The sequence below is a fragment of the Cucumis sativus genome, chromosome 1, assembly GCF_000004075.3.
Source record: "Cucumis sativus cultivar 9930 chromosome 1, Cucumber_9930_V3, whole genome shotgun sequence".
NCBI lineage: Eukaryota > Viridiplantae > Streptophyta > Magnoliopsida > Cucurbitales > Cucurbitaceae > Cucumis > Cucumis sativus.
Genome location: NC_026655.2, coordinates 15,633,350 through 15,648,898, shown reverse-complemented (window position 1 = coordinate 15,648,898; position 15,549 = coordinate 15,633,350). Strand labels below are relative to the sequence as shown.

The window sequence follows — 15,549 nt, the reverse complement described above, 5'->3', positions numbered from 1 at the left end:
ACTTTGAAGATATGGAAAATCTCCGTTTCTTCTATAAAAATCTTCTTAATCTAGGTTATATCTTCGCAATAATCAGTATATTATTTATTTTTGCTAAATTCATTTTTTCTAAATTATTTAGATATATTTTGACTAGATTTTTATATTTTATATTTGTAGATTTTGTGGTCGTTCAAGTCTATTTTCTCGTTTTATGTCCTATACATATAACAAATAATATTATATTCTCATGCTATTTACTTTTTGTGTAGTTTTGTTGTCTTGGATTGACAACCGAAAAAACAAATTGAAAGACAATAGTAGAACCGTCCTTCAATTCGTAAGTTTTTTTTTATCAACTTAATTAATTGTATTAGTGTTTTATTTTAAAAATTAGTTTTTAGTTGTTTAAAATGTTTGATGATTATATGTCTCGTATATATATTCTTTTCTACATTACCTATCCGGTCCCCAACCATTTTTCATTTAAAATGGAACAAAATATGATTCTTTATACATTTGAAAATTTGAGAATGCATGAAATTTGAAAAATAATAAAATTGAATGTGTAATTTTTTAATTTTGTAAACGGTCAAAATTAGAAATCATAAGTTTTTGTCTTTGTAAGTGCTAGAGGTTATCTATTATATTTTACTAATGTTATTGTGATTATAGTTTTCAACTTACAAAAACTAAATAAACAAATAAAATCATTTACAGTGATTTTTCGCTTGATTTCTTTTACTTTGCAATATTGAATCTTATTCGGGATTAGTATATATACTTTTAGAATATTAAATTTTAATCTCTATACAACTAATAAACTAAATATAATCATTTTTTTTTTAAATTTTGGCTGATGTTTTTAATTTTTTAATTTTTGTCAAATGCTAAAATTTGTTTAATTATTTGAAGTTAACTAATACTGAATTTTTTAAAATAATCATAATAATTTTTCTGAAGCAAACGTTAGGTGAATAAGATTCCAAAAAGCATATATTAGTAATTAATATATATATATAAGTTATTATATATCTTATTGATTCACACATTCTTCTTGTTTTAGAAATATATAAATGGAAGGTTGAATCTCCAAAATTTTGTAAAATAAATTTAATTTACATTTATGCTTTATTAATTTCAATACTGTAATTTTACTTTATTTGATTTATTAAATTGATCAAATAAATAAAACCAACCACATTATTTCCTCTTGAAAAAATAAACACTTGATCATTTTCGTTGAATAAACATATTTACTTACAATTTTATACTTCTCTATAAAAACCTTATCTATTGTATTCGTTTATTTATTTTACAGAAAATCTTACTTTTGTTTAGAATATACAAAAATATTTTAACAAAATTCTAAAAGAATTATTAACATTATTATTTGTTGTATTTATCTATGAGGTATTTATTTTGTCAAATTATATCAACTTCAAATTTTAACGAAAAATATTAATTAACAATCGTATTCAAGTGTGTGTTTTTAATTATACAATCACTCTTGAAATTTGGTATATTTTAAAAGAAAATTTTAATTTTGTTTAGAGAATCCCAACAGATTTTATAGTAAAATTTTAAAAGAAGTATTACCATTATCATGTTTGTTAATTTATTTTGCCAATTACTCAAATATTTCTAAAATAGATTTTTTTTTAAATTAAGTAGAATTTAGTTTTTTTTTAATAACTTATAAATTATATGAAAAATATAAAAGTTTATATGAAAAATAAATAAATAAAAAAAGAAGAAGAAAAATGCATGCTAACAATTCATTTTTAAAAAGAGAAGCAATAAAATTTATATAAAAAACTAAAAAGAAAAAAGAAAAAAAAAATGGAGTCGAGAAAAAGTAGGAATTGTGGGAGAGAGAAAAAAAAACAACATTTTGGTAAATAGTTTTAAAAATAACAATATTTTGGTAATTAACCCTAAAAAAATAGAAAAGAGTCTCTGCCTTTTTTTTTTATTTTGAAAGGTCTAAAATACCCTCATGCATGGGTATAAAATAAGAAAGACATAGCCAAACCTCAACATCTCATATTCCTCCATACTTGTGACCAATCATGGGACTCTACACAACACTTTCTTATTCTCTATCTTTATTTATATCTCTCCTTCTCCTTCATCCAAATAATGTTTCAATGGCAACCCAAACCACATACTTTCTCGCATTTCCAAGAGCTTCCATATTAGCATTCGGTGATGACAGTCGGTATTGGACTTGGACCCCCGTGGAATATGACGGGTATAATCTTCAACTCAAATTTTATTTATTCATTAATTCATATCTCATTTTCAGCCTAATATAATAAAAAGCAAAATCATAAACTAATTATTATATTCAATTGTACTATGTTATTATTCAAATGATGCTTCTTAAATGCAAAAAAATATATATAATATAATAGTTTAAAAAATGAAAACAATGTCTAAAACAATATTTATATATGTAATATGGTGGACAAAAAAAAAAGTCACATGATCAAATAAGTCAATTTATTGTTCTCTCTCACCATGGCATGTAAAACCTTGCAGGCACACAATTGAAGAAGCCCATCTTCGTCAAATATCTTGGCTCGATTGTCGCTGGAACTTGAATTCATCTTATTTCAAACCAAATATTTGGTACAAAGCACACATTGATGTAAAATTAACAAGCGGTGCCTTCGGATGGACTTCTCCAGTGGACGCTAAAATTGAGATGCCAGATGGGAGTAAGCAAGAGAGTTTAATAAAATTAGATAGACGAGAGAATGTGGGGTTCGCTATTTCATTAGGTAAATTCATAATAACTAATTCTACCACTAGTGGGGTAATTCAATTTGGCTTCTATAACCATGAAACTAAATGGAAATCAGGGTTGATTATAAGAGCCCTTGTTGTTGATATATTAACAGATGAATAAAGTAATAGCATAAAGCGTTAAATAATAAGACCTTTTGCTCTAATTTCAAATGTGTTCTATTCAATAAGGTTAGTTTAAAAACTTTAGTATGTTTTTTCATAAAGTATGTGTTGTGAGTTTATTCTAATTAAATTATCTAAGCACCTGTGATTGTTGATCGTTTAATTGTATGTATATATAGAATATTGGAAATTAAAAAGAAGAAATGAAAGCAAGTAAGCACAATCATTATTTTTTTTCTTATTAATTTGTTAAAGGAAATGAATCAACAAACACTAATATGAGAAGACAAAATTAACGCTTTTGTAAATGATGTGCAAGAGTCGCTTTTATGTTGTGATAGATTGGTTTTACCACCCACTAGTTTTCAATTAACTAGTGACAAGAACTTGTTAAGGGTTACCATAATCAACTACCAATTTGTAATATGTCGATGTAAACCACTTCTTCTTGATAATATTAGTAGCAAGATTGGCTTTAACCACACAAAAAGCTTTGTGTTTAACACTTCTCTAAGGTAAAGTTTTACAAGGAACAAAGTATATAATGGGGGAGTGGTTGATAGCTTAGTAGATTACCTTTCGATTGAAAGATTGTTGGAATAGATCATATAGATTGGTTCAATGATTTATTATATATAAGAATAGGGTTATCTAATCTTACAACAAAACCAACAACTATTTAGAAGCATTGGACAAACTCACTGACGGTAATGAATCAATCATAGACAATCAAATCAATTTTAAACTAACCAACACATTAGGGACATTAACGTTACATGCTCTCTAGTAAGACGAACTAAGCTTGAACACTTACTAAGACAACAAACTAAGATTCACATAACATGTCACACCCCCACCAGACACACGCCTTCTACATACTGAGTGAGGACCTGACTTGGGCTATTCGATGTTTCGTGGTAAAACGGCATAACGCTAACGTCTAGGTATTTCTTTAAACTTAACTTAAACCTTAATGTGTTTCCATGGTGATGAAAGCTTCTACTGTGTAGTAGAAAAACTTGCGATTTAAAAATTAGTAACCCTTTTATTAAAAATCTTCTTACAATGAAACAAGCGTATAAGTTACAACTTAAGGGATTACAAAACTTAAGCTAACTGCTGCTACTACCACACAACACATCTAGTACTTAACAGTGGCCTTCTCTCGTCTCGCTCGATGACACTTCGTCAGTTAACCTAGGTAGGGGAACTTAAAACGTAAGCTAATAGCTTAATGCAGGACAAGGACTTAGAAATACAATTGCACAAATAAAAGCTTTCTTATTTTCAAAAAAGTCTTAACGTCTCACTACGCGTTATATAACACAATAATCATATTATGCTCTACTTATTTCCAACGTCTGAATATTGAACTTCGTCAATGCAAGGACTACTGTAATGATTACAACTTCACCACTAGCATCCCTACGACCCTCATTCAATACCAATTGTTGTGACGATTAACTTGAACTCGGACCACTCAATGCGTTCAGCATGACAACCTCTACTCTTATGTGCACACACGTATATCTAGCTTTTTATCAAGAATAAGGCTAATGGTTTTGTATACATAAAAGCATCACAATAATCCAACTTCGCAATTAAACATAGACATACTTCAAATTGGTCATGTTCTTTCATACGCAAATATGAGATTAGAGCATGAGCATACCTTAACTATATGACAACTTAACAACATGACTTTGGTGATAAAAACATTTTCAAAAGCTTGCTTTTCTTTTGAAGGATCACTCACTCAACTAAGTTGTTCTTTTCCCTTTCTCTTCTTATCACTTAACTCTTCTTTCATCTTGTTGCCCGGTCCTATAATGAAAAATAAAACAAAAATATTGTAAGACCACATTGTATGAGATCTCACAAATCCCATAGATAAGGACCCAATGAACCTTAAAATAAGTACTTCAAGGCTAGCCAATTAAATAAACACGAATTATGTTACCAAATCATTCAACTAGAAGTAAAAATCAAAAAAATATCATGTTTGTTGGTTAATCTCAGTCAAACTTTAACCTAAAGCTCTCAAAATGATAAAGAAGTATATGTAGAATTTTTTTGTGTCATATGTTGTTTCACTACTTTTTTTAGTGTCATGTATCATTCCATGGGGCTATACATATCATGTACATTTTTAGGTCAATTGTGTCATTTGTCTTTTTAGAGGAGTGTATGTCATATGCCATTTTAGGGCGCTATGTGTATCACATGCCTTTTCAGGATAATTTTGTCAAGGACTTGACTTGTTGGAATAATGTTGTCGAAACATTTTGTTGAATAGTGTTTGTAGCCAAACTCAATCGATCCACACGGCAGAACAAAGATTAATTAATTTGATAAATCTAATTTTTATATAAAGTGATGAATTAAGGGTTGTGTTGCTTAAGTTTGAGTATGTGAGATAAGATATAAATGTCATGTAATGTTGTAAAAGGGTCACCATTAATAACAAAATAATACACACATAAGAATGCTTTGATATGTGTTATTCGATGATTTATGAAAGGTTATATATATGTTGTCACGTACCAATTATGAATCTCTAGCAAATACATGAATGCATGTATCCAAGAAGGATCAATCTAAACATAAATCAAAGCATAGAGAGTCAAATGCATTCAAGAATTATAAGTATTCATAGGATGATACTTGTAATGACACAAGGGTGAAAATAACTATTGCGGGTTTCCTCCTCAACCCAAGCTAGAAAATACATTTGCCTCTGAAAGGATAATCTTTTTCAACCCAATTCATGCTCATTTCTTGGTTTTGTTGGTTTATTTGATGGTCATTAGACCATAAGCATTAAGTTAGTGAACCAGACCATTGGAGTTAGATTTGAGTTTTTAAAAAATGAGGTAAGACAAAGTTTTAGAAGCATCAACTGATCGTGATCAAGAGAAGAATTGCCAAAAATAGTCCTAGGGAACGCAACTGCCTTATAACTTGTAGAGACACAAGTTAAATAGCCTTTTGTTTAGAATAATAAAGGAAAATTGAAAGAAGACTTAGTTAAATTACAATGAATTAAAGGAAAAGGAATAACTATGCTATCATTAAGATATAAAAGTCAAAATGCTTGTTTGTCAAGAAATTCACTGTTCTATTTATGCTTTTTACTTTTAATAATTTTAGGATTCGTTTTATGAATGAATGTTGTTGGTGAATGTTATTGTTGTGTGCATTTTAGTTAAGGTTTGGTTGAAAAGTGTTGCTTTGACAATTTACCGTTAGTAGTAAAAGGTTTATGTATATCATTTATCTTTCAAGTTTCATATCTTCATTAATATTAACTCATTTTATGCATAAGACCACTTGATTTGATGCATTTTTTCAAGATCTTTACATCTATTGTCATAAAGTTAGCATTTTATTAATGTATCTTGACATTGAATTTCCTTCGAAATTACATAAAACTATGTTGAAACTTTGAAAGTCCATAATAGTTGTCCGAATTGGAAAAACTTTTTTTTGATTTCATGTAACTTTTTGAAAGGCAGCTTGTTCCCTCTTCATCTCAGAAAAAACATCCGTTCTGGCTCCCAAATTGGGTTACACAATATTTTTCATCAAAGGTTCTTTTTTTTTTTTATTTTGAAACTACCACCTTAAAGTTCCTCTATGATTCTAATTTTTGTATCTTCTTTCTTCTATATGGTAACAATACAATAACATAAATAATTAGGTGTGGCGGTACCCATATGTGGCTAGAGTTCACATTCCATTGGTTTAAAAAAAAATTGTAACTATTCATTTTTATAGGTTTTTCCTCCTTTTTATGAGTTCTTTGGCTCATGTTTTCTTACATTATTGAACTTGAATTAGTAGTCGGCTTTCTATCATTATTTTTCAAGGCCAAAACAGTAAGTTTTATGTCATCTTTAACCTAGAAAACTACAAATGTATGTTTTATTTACCTTGTGGAGTTCATTTATGTGACCTTGATATTATTCTTGTGTTCTTAACCTACATTAAGTGATACATATGAACTTACAATCTTGGTCGCTATAAGGTAGAAGTAAACGATCGCTAAGAGAGTTTGAAGGTAGAAAGCTAAATGACCCCTTAGAGAACTTAGACTATCTTTGCTTCATTCACCCTTTGATGTTGGTTATGTACTTTATTTCACATGTATATTACTATAGACTAAGTGTTAGGAAATAAATGAAGTTGTATCAGTAAAAAAGGTGATGCAGGGTAAGAAATATATATGCTTTCCATTTAAGAATGGAAGGTATTTTAAAAAAGAAAAAATAGAGGATCTCCCAATGAACAACATGATGCGTCGGGAGATCATAAAGAACTCTTGATGTCGTATATACAACATCGGGAAAAGTATTATTTTGACATCGATGCATCTTGTTGTGCATCAAGAGATCCTCTCCCGACACATTTCTTTCGACCCTAATCTCGATGAGCCTTCATGCGTCAGAAGATCCTTTTTCAACGCGTTTTCGTACATCTTTCGACACATTTGTGCAACAAAAGATCCTTCTTTTCTTATAGTGGTTGGTCCCAAGGATGAGTGTATCACATAATACTTATGTATTCTCAAGGATGGGACACATGGTTGTTTTAGGCATTATAATAAGTACTATGGATGCAAAGTTGGGCTAGGCATCCAAATTTTAAAATACATCTACTAATAAAACAAGGTGTTGACATTTGGCGCTGTAAGCTTTAAAAGTCATGCATTGAAGGGAGGCGATGGTATGAGGGTGAAGATGAGCTCCAAACCCTAAACTCATTCTTCCATTAGAATTTCTAAGTTAGAAAGAAACACTAAAAATTGGTGGTGGTTGTTATTTTTGTTGTTGTTTAGGTAGCTTAGTCGAAGAGTTAAAGCTAAATTTTGGCTAAGTAACAAGGGTTTGAAGGGTTGGCAGCCAAGTGAAGAAAAGAAAGGATATGGAGATGTTTTAGGCTTAGTGTTTGATGGTTAGGTGTTTTGGTTGGTGCTAGGCTGCCAAAGAGGTGTCAATAACCACCAAGGTGTGTCCTAGGCAACCAAGAAACACCTAGGTGAGAAGGTCATGGTGGCCAACGTTTTACGGTTACAAAATATTACAAATAGTTTTATAGGTGTGAATTATGATAAATGATAATTGTAATAGAAAAGGAATTTTTCTGGTATCGAATACTAGAAAGATGAATAATTCCTTCTAGAATCCTTTGTTCCCTTCATTTTTTTTCTATTCTCCATTTACTTATCTTATTTTTAATATCTACTCTATTTTTATTCTATTAGAATAAAAATAGACACATTCAATGACATTTCAATCTGGCACCTGTGACATAATAATCATAATAATACCGCTCCCATTTGTATTGTAAAAAACAAAGAAATAAAGAAGAGGTAAAATAGTCTTCCTGACAATATCCATACTATGACTAGTAATGCGGTCCAAGTCATTCCCGAAATACGGTCGAAAAAGAATATAAACAAAAACAAGGGAAAAAGTTTTTCAGCATTTTTTGATGATACATAATTAAATTAGAGAATTACCAACAAGAATTTTGTTTTTTTTCCGAACTTTATTTGAGAAATCCCCAGATTTAGAAATTCATTTCGGACAATTGAACCTTCTCAAACTGTTTCTTTTTAAGAACTAAAAAGATTTGTGCCAAAATAACAGATGCAAAAAAGAACAAAAGGCCTTGGACACGTAATGGATCTTGAAGGACGATTTCCGCATCTCCCTGACCAAATCCTCCCACACGTAATAATTTTAATTTTTTATAATTAAAACTACATACAAATTTGGGTTTGTTGACATTATATTTATAAACACACTATTTATTGATTCATTGCTTATTTTGTGGATGCTTATCTATGTAATGTCTTCTCAATTTCAACAGCGCCCTTGTGGCCCAATGGTTTGAGATATAAACATTACAAGAAACTGACGGAAACTGACCCTCTCCCGACGGCCGAAGTCTAGGAAAATGTACCAATTGTATCGGAAACTTTTGTACATTTGAATTGGTATCATGTTATTAGCTGACTAGTTAAGTTGCATACATTTTCTTGCTACTGAGCTTAGTAACTCCATGGCTTTTTGGTTAGCTTTCTTCCCATGGCTTTCTTGATGAAACTTGTTCTGTTCTGTAATGGGAAAACATCGTTTTCTCTTGTATGCTCTTCATTGTCTGTTTCATTTTTATTGGCAACAAACAACGTTGATATTCAAAACCATGTCAATAATTCTTTGTATTTCAGGACCTTTGACTTTGACCATGGCAGGAAGAATAAGAACCTTTTTGTATTTTGATTGAGCAATAGGACTTAGCAAAATGAACGCATGGTTTGTGGCTAGGAATGTTCATCCTCTCGTAGAGACGTCTCAAGGATGGAGAATTCTCATTTATGCTTGGAATGGAGCAGGGTGGGGTGAAGTGAAAGAGAATTGTGAGCTAAACCTTGATGGGGAGAGCACCCCAAGCTTGGGATTTAGATTTTGAATTACTTCAAGCTAATTAAACACGCTTAACTTTGGAGTTCTTATGATTGAAAGAAATGTACACCTTATTTGTATAAATAGGAACCTTCTGTTCTTAAGTTTTTCTAAATCATACTTTCATGCCGTGGCAGATCCAAAAACTTTGTTGGCGAACGTTTTATATAAAAATAAATAATTGATTCATTTATTATAAAAAGTAAGACTTGAATTAGAATCTAGCGGGTAGATTTAGCACTAGAATAGCTAGGTAATTTGTAATATATATTATACAAAGAACATAAAGTTGAGAGAAGTTCAATCTCCCAAGGCGTTAACTAAATTTGTCGCTACTTTTATGTTTTCAAGATCTCTCTTTTTCAGATCCAAAAACTATGTATTTTGTTAATTAGATAATTTGGATAAGTTATTATATTAGGAGAATAAAGAAATCTCTCCTTGAATGAGAGACTTTAAGTACCATCTTCGTTGAGTATGCAAGTATACTCAAGTTATCCTTGTGTCTACACCATGATTCTGTTAAAATCTCGATGAAATGGTAGCTATTTCATCACGACTTCCAATCTAACCCTCCAGCTTCAATCTTTTCTTACCTCATACATTTCTTTGTTTCTTTGCCCTTGCCTCAGAAAATAGAGAGGACAGAGAGAGCTTTCCTCTCACAGATATTTGTAGACACAGGAGTACTAGTACTTGTGGAATGGATGCTTACTGATAAGCTCATTTTGGTTAGCTTTGTTTTATTGGCTTCTTGATGGAGAATCTATGTTCTGTGCTGTCATGTGTTTCTCTTCATTTTTATGCTCAGCCTCGTTGTGTTTCATTTTATTAAGGTTGAGAATGTAAACTTTTTCAACCTCGTCAAGAATTTTACATAAGAAATCGGTCAGGTAGGTTGAAAGAAGGAACTGCACAAATCGAATAGTCCAACGGAATCCAAATAGGCTATTGTATTGGTATGTTCTTTTGGGTTGGTATGAACTGAAATTTATTGATTCAAAAAGATTACTTGGGCTCTGCTATACTCGAACCAACATGTGGAAAAACTGTCTGTGTTGCCATTGTTGCTCCCTTCATACTTTCCCATGTGAAAGAAGCATTGGAAATCTGCATTAGTTAATAAAAGAGTAGGCCTTCATGTTAAATTTCAATACTTTCTTTCTCAAAGGACAACAGAAAGAAGACTAAGAGAAGATTGGGAAGTTGTCTTGTCATTATTTTATGAACAATGAAAAGGAGGGCATGTCTGCTGTTTCATTATAACCTCGAAACCAGATGTTTTGCATCAGTAAATAGATGAACAGATACAGATGGAGCCTTGTGGAAACAAACCAAACTGACGAAGAATTACATTATGTACGTACACAAACTGCTTTGCAATGCTGTTAATGCCTTTGTTTCCATCCAACAGTCAGCAGGTAGAGGTCTCAAGTACATGATCCTAGAGAGAAATGATCAAATCCAAATTCTCCATTCATTTCCGGTATTTCATTTTGTTCCTGAATCATTTTGCAGAGTCCTGTCACTAAATGATCAGGAAAGATGCACAAGCACAACACAGATAGAAAGAGCGGTCTAAAATGGAAAATAATGGTGATATCATATCTATCCAAGAAAAATCTCCATGTAAGTGATCAGGAGAAATGCATGACATTATCTAAAATCGAGGAATACTGCATTTGATGAACTGGCCCATGAAACTTGATCTGTCTATGATGCATACAACAAGTTTGCTTGAACAAACAAAAGAAGTTTAAATGCTTGGATGATATTTTCTGATGACAACTAATTCGCATATGATGATTGAAACTAATTACGGCTTTTTCTTGGTATGATTGTAATCAAATGGGAACGTTTAGCTATCTCCAAACGTAGAACATTGGGGTATGGCAGTTTTTCATTTCACTACAGAAAAAAATCACATGGGATCTTTAGCCATTTACCGTGTTTGGCAAACTTGATTGCAGTAAGCCAATCTGTATTTGTATTTACTATAACAGCAAGCAACAAGTTGACACAATCACAGCAGAAGTGGTTAGGAAAACAGTAATACCATTCAAAAAAAGGAATTTCTATATATATAATTATGTCAGGTGCCAATTTCAACAGGGAGGTGAATTTTCATATAAAAGTAACTTTGAAAAAAATTGAAATTTTGAAGGCACATCAGAATCCAGTATCTAAATATTTAGCAAGAAATTTGACTATACCCGTTTGATTATCGAATTCATTATATCATCCAAGGACTCGAAACTTCCTTGAATTGATCCATCGTGTGACTTCATCTGATTCAAAAGGTAGTTTCCATCCACATTCGTCTTTGTGTTAGGACCCAATTTTTCAACCACACCATGTTGAGGGAAGGACAGTGACGCAACATTTGATGGGACTATTAAAGATGAACCAACCTTTCTATCACGTACGACACCATTCTGATTGAAACTCTGGTTTAAGGGAGTTGGATTCCCATCGCTAGCAACCAGAGAATTGATTGCACCAAGATTATGCTGCACGTTCCGACCGAAGTCATGTTTATGCTCTTCCCAACTCTGCTTTGGCATGGTATTCATAGATTGAATAACACTGCCAACTACCCCTGTCTGGCATTGCACGTCTCTTGAATCCAGTAAGGAAGCTGAACCTGCACTTCTAGAGGAAAAATCAACTGAGATATTCCCAATCGTCGAGGGGGTAGAAGAAATGACTGAGTTCATTGAATGCAATTGATCACTCGGATAAGCTTCATTGGTGGTCAATGAAGTTGCTGAGAATCTAGACAAATGTGCTGCTCCCTGCCAGTTTCCATTAGAAGGATCAGGATCCAAAAAATTTGAACCACCAACGTCTATGTCAAAAGTTTCTCCATTTAGCGGATCAACTCTAAGGGAGGTTTGATTTCCATATGTTGGTATCGTTCCTTGTAACATCAATGGAGCAGGAGAAACCGAATAGGTTGAATTTCCAATATTTGCTCTAGTTTCAGGAAAACTGTTGGGAACTCCAAACCCGGAAGTATCATTCATTGTATTGAAGTCTCCAATGGAAGTGGTGGACTTGCTGTGTTGCAATTGGCCGATCTCAAGTGATGTTGGAATTCCTTGCAGCAGATTAGTAGTTTGGTTAGGAGACAACATTGTAGTTGGTTGGAGTTTGCCAAGGTTATTAATGGCGCAGTTCAAATTTTGGGAGTTTTGCTGGATCAGTCCAGATGAAGTGATTCCACGCAGGCTCATTCCAGCCGGGGAGTTCAATCTTCCAAGCATTCCAACAGGTGAATAAGAGGATAATGAAGAGTTTGGAAGCCGCCCTGATCCTGCAAAGCCGTGTAAATCTCCATATCCATCAAGTGAACCCATTCGCATGTAAGTGCCATCTTTGCTCCCAAATGTAGCAACCATGTTAGCTTGTTGGGATGCCACATTGCTGATTCTTTTCAGATAAAGCCTATATTTCTGCAATACAACATGAAACCCCTTATTTTCATCTTGTTTCCAGGTTGAATCTTTGCAACCAAACAAATCAGTCAAGTAAAAAAATACTAAAGTAAACGATCTTCCACTTCATTCCATGTTTGTTTCTACAGCTTAATTAGAGTATTTTGGGGACGTGAAGGAAAGGGAAGATTCATGCCTGCAAATGACTTGCCACATTTTCTCGGGTAAGTCCTTCAACATTCATCAGATCCAGGATTTTTTTCGGCACGGCCTCTGATTGAGAGTGAAGAAAATTGTTAGATGTAGGGAAACACAAATTTCGAACATAGTTTCAAGCACCAACTTACTTTCAAAACCCATGTAGGGAAACACAAATTAATTAATATAGTTTCAAGCACCAACTTACTTTCAAGACCCAACTGATTAACCGCTGAAACGAACTTCCGATGCAACTCAACTGACCATACTACCCTAGGCTTCTTCTGGTTCGAGGGGTCGTCACTATCAAGCCCATTCTCTTTTCCTTCGTCGTCATCATCATCATCTTGGTCCTTCCGTTTCCTGTTGAATTTTGCGCTGTCTGCATTACTGGTTGGTGAGAAACCTTGTTCAACTTCATTACCTCCATTTTGAACCTTATTTTGACTAGGGAACTTGTTTTTCGCCTTTGGTTCAAGCTTCTTTCTCCGAATCACGTGCTGCCAAATGTTTTTCAACTCCTCAATTCGAACTGGTTTCAACAGATAGTCACAAGCACCGTGTGCAATCCCCTTCATAACGAGCTCAGTATCACTATGTGCTGATAACACTAGGGAAAAGAAGAAACACGTCATCATAAAAATGAAAAGTCAATAACCAAACCAACTACACTGAAGAACAAGACAATTAATGCAGTTCAAAAATCCTGGCAATAAAGAGACCACATTAATTTCATCTATTTAGCAACATACTGATCCTAAACAGCACATTGGTATCTAAAACACAACAAGATGAAGTAAAGACATAGGTTGTTGTGAATAATGAGAAAGAAGCTTACTGATTACAGGTAGGTCCATTTCAAGCCCCACCAACTCAAGAAGCTTGAAACCATCCATATCAGGCATGTTCACATCACTGATAACCAAGTCAAATTTGTTCCTATTTTCTCTCAACATCCTCAAAGCCTCAATGGACTGCTTCGTCGTTGTAACTATAGGAAGAAGAAAAGGAAACAAAACAAAAACCCCACAATCTAAATCATCAGAAATGAACCATTCGAAACATTTCAACACCCAAAATCCCAAAACACACAGTTTAAGAAGATACCGTTCTCACAAGTAAAATCAGTCAACAAAGCCAAAACCACCTCAAAATTTGAAGAAATTGATTTGAAGAATTTCTAAGATTACAGAGAAAGACGAATCGAAAACTGAAAAACATGAGATGAAAGGAAAAACAAACCATGATATTGGCATTTACGGAGGAGAGATTCGAGTACTTTGAGACAAATAGGGTCGTCGTCAACAGCAAGAACACGCATCCCAACAGGAAAATGATCAGTAGCCCCATCATCACCGACTACAGCAACAGAATGACCCTCCACAGTCATAGCGAAAGAAAGAAAAGAAAAAGGGGTTCGTTGAAATCTTACAGAAAAAGAGAAAGAACAGTGAAGCGAGATCGAAAATCGAAAATTTGGAAGTGGGTACAAAGTTTTCCGAGCCCTCTTTAGTTTTTCTCAAAAACCCAGACGAAGGTTAGGGAAAGAAAGAGATTGATTGGGCAGAATCAAGAGAAGAAGAAGGAGATTACAGAAAGTAAAGCTGTAGAAAATGGCCAATGATGGCGATAGCTCAAAACAGAGGGGAAGGAAGAAGAAGAAGAAGAAGAAGATGAAAATGAAATCAATATATTTTATTTTTTCAATTGAATTGAATCACAAATAAAACAGAAATCTTTTGAGTATTTTAAGCAAAACCCTTCCTCCTTTTTTCCACCATTGTCTTATTATAATTGCTTTAAGGTAAACTCTGTTCCACTTTCTCTTTCTCCATCATCCATATACACAGAAAGTGGAAGAACTTTGGGTTTTTTTTCACAGTGGGAGTCTAATGGCCATTTTAGTCAAACTTAAAATTCATCATACAAAAAGTCAGTCAAATCAACGCTCATTATTTTTCCACTGTTTTGATGATCTCACATATGAAATTTAATCAACCATGTGATTATTGTGTATAATCAATTTCTTCTGTTACTATGCCATGAATTTCCAATCCCTCATTAATTAAAATTTTGCCAGAATATTTAACAGCAATTTAGTCCAAATTCAAAACATCCATTTTTCTTTTTCTCAAATCCTGTTTAGAATCTAGTCATTATTGATACTTTAAAAGGTAGTCTTTTTTCTTTTTCCTATTTATCTCTCTTTTTTTTGCTAAATCATAATTACTTACCTTAAACAAAGCTAATTCCTTTGATTGTTTAATGTAAATAAATCAAAACTGAGGTAAACTGCTTCTTTTACTCTCTACTATCTCACTTTTCACTGGTTATTGTGTGATAAATATTAACATCCAAAATTTCTATTTCAAAAGAAAAATACCAATTTAGTTGATTCAAAATATAAGTTTGACATATATTGATTGACGAAACTCTAAAGGATATAAACCGGTACACTTACTCAATGATTTGAATTGATAGAGTTATTACCTCAGATTTTAATTTGTACAACTTCAAAGTTTAGAACTACACCTTGAATCTTTGCTTTT

The 15,549-nt window shown here is 32.6% G+C and overlaps 2 protein-coding genes across 5 annotated transcripts; one reads left to right on the top strand and one right to left on the bottom strand.

The window, feature by feature from the left end:
* Positions 1-2,020: 2,020 nt before the first annotated feature.
* Positions 2,021-2,894, top strand: LOC116403650 (lectin-like). Its single transcript, XM_031884973.1, has 2 exons — positions 2,021-2,233; positions 2,524-2,894. Exons 1-2 carry the CDS (start codon positions 2,052-2,054, stop codon positions 2,891-2,893), a joined length of 552 nt encoding a protein of 183 aa, XP_031740833.1. The 5' UTR covers positions 2,021-2,051; the 3' UTR covers position 2,894.
* Positions 2,895-10,496: 7,602 nt separating this feature from the next.
* Positions 10,497-14,815, bottom strand: LOC101213687 (two-component response regulator ARR12). 4 transcript variants are annotated; one of them, XM_011657583.2, is made up of 6 exons: positions 14,243-14,815; positions 13,839-13,991; positions 13,209-13,610; positions 12,999-13,075; positions 11,579-12,820; positions 10,497-10,887 (listed from the first exon to the last, which is right to left on the bottom strand). In XM_011657583.2, exons 1-6 carry the CDS (start codon positions 14,388-14,390, stop codon positions 10,873-10,875), a joined length of 2,037 nt encoding a protein of 678 aa, XP_011655885.1. In that variant the 5' UTR covers positions 14,391-14,815; the 3' UTR covers positions 10,497-10,872. The 4 variants fall into 4 exon arrangements, with proteins under 4 accessions (XP_011655885.1, XP_004146697.1, XP_031745856.1 ...); XM_004146649.3 differs by having other exon boundaries at positions 10,497-10,867; positions 14,243-14,814; XM_031889996.1 differs by lacking the exon at positions 10,497-10,887 and adding an exon at positions 10,907-11,359.
* Between the last annotated feature and the right edge of the window lie 734 nt (positions 14,816-15,549).

Excerpts from the sequence above, each read along its gene's own strand:
- LOC116403650 (XM_031884973.1), top strand. The coding sequence starts at position 2,052 with ATGGGACTCTACACAACACTTTCTTATTCTCTATCTTTATTTATATCT. Across the intron at positions 2,234-2,523 it reads ACCCCCGTGGAATATGACGG|GCACACAATTGAAGAAGCCC; the intron begins GTATAATCTTCA and ends AAAACCTTGCAG.
- LOC101213687 (XM_004146649.3), bottom strand. The coding sequence starts at position 14,390 with ATGACTGTGGAGGGTCATTCTGTTGCTGTAGTCGGTGATGATGGGGCT. Across the intron at positions 13,611-13,838 it reads AATGGACCTACCTGTAATCA|TGTTATCAGCACATAGTGAT; the intron begins GTAAGCTTCTTT and ends TCTTTTCCCTAG. Across the intron at positions 13,076-13,208 it reads TAATCAGTTGGGTCTTGAAA|AGGCCGTGCCGAAAAAAATC; the intron begins GTAAGTTGGTGC and ends ACTCTCAATCAG.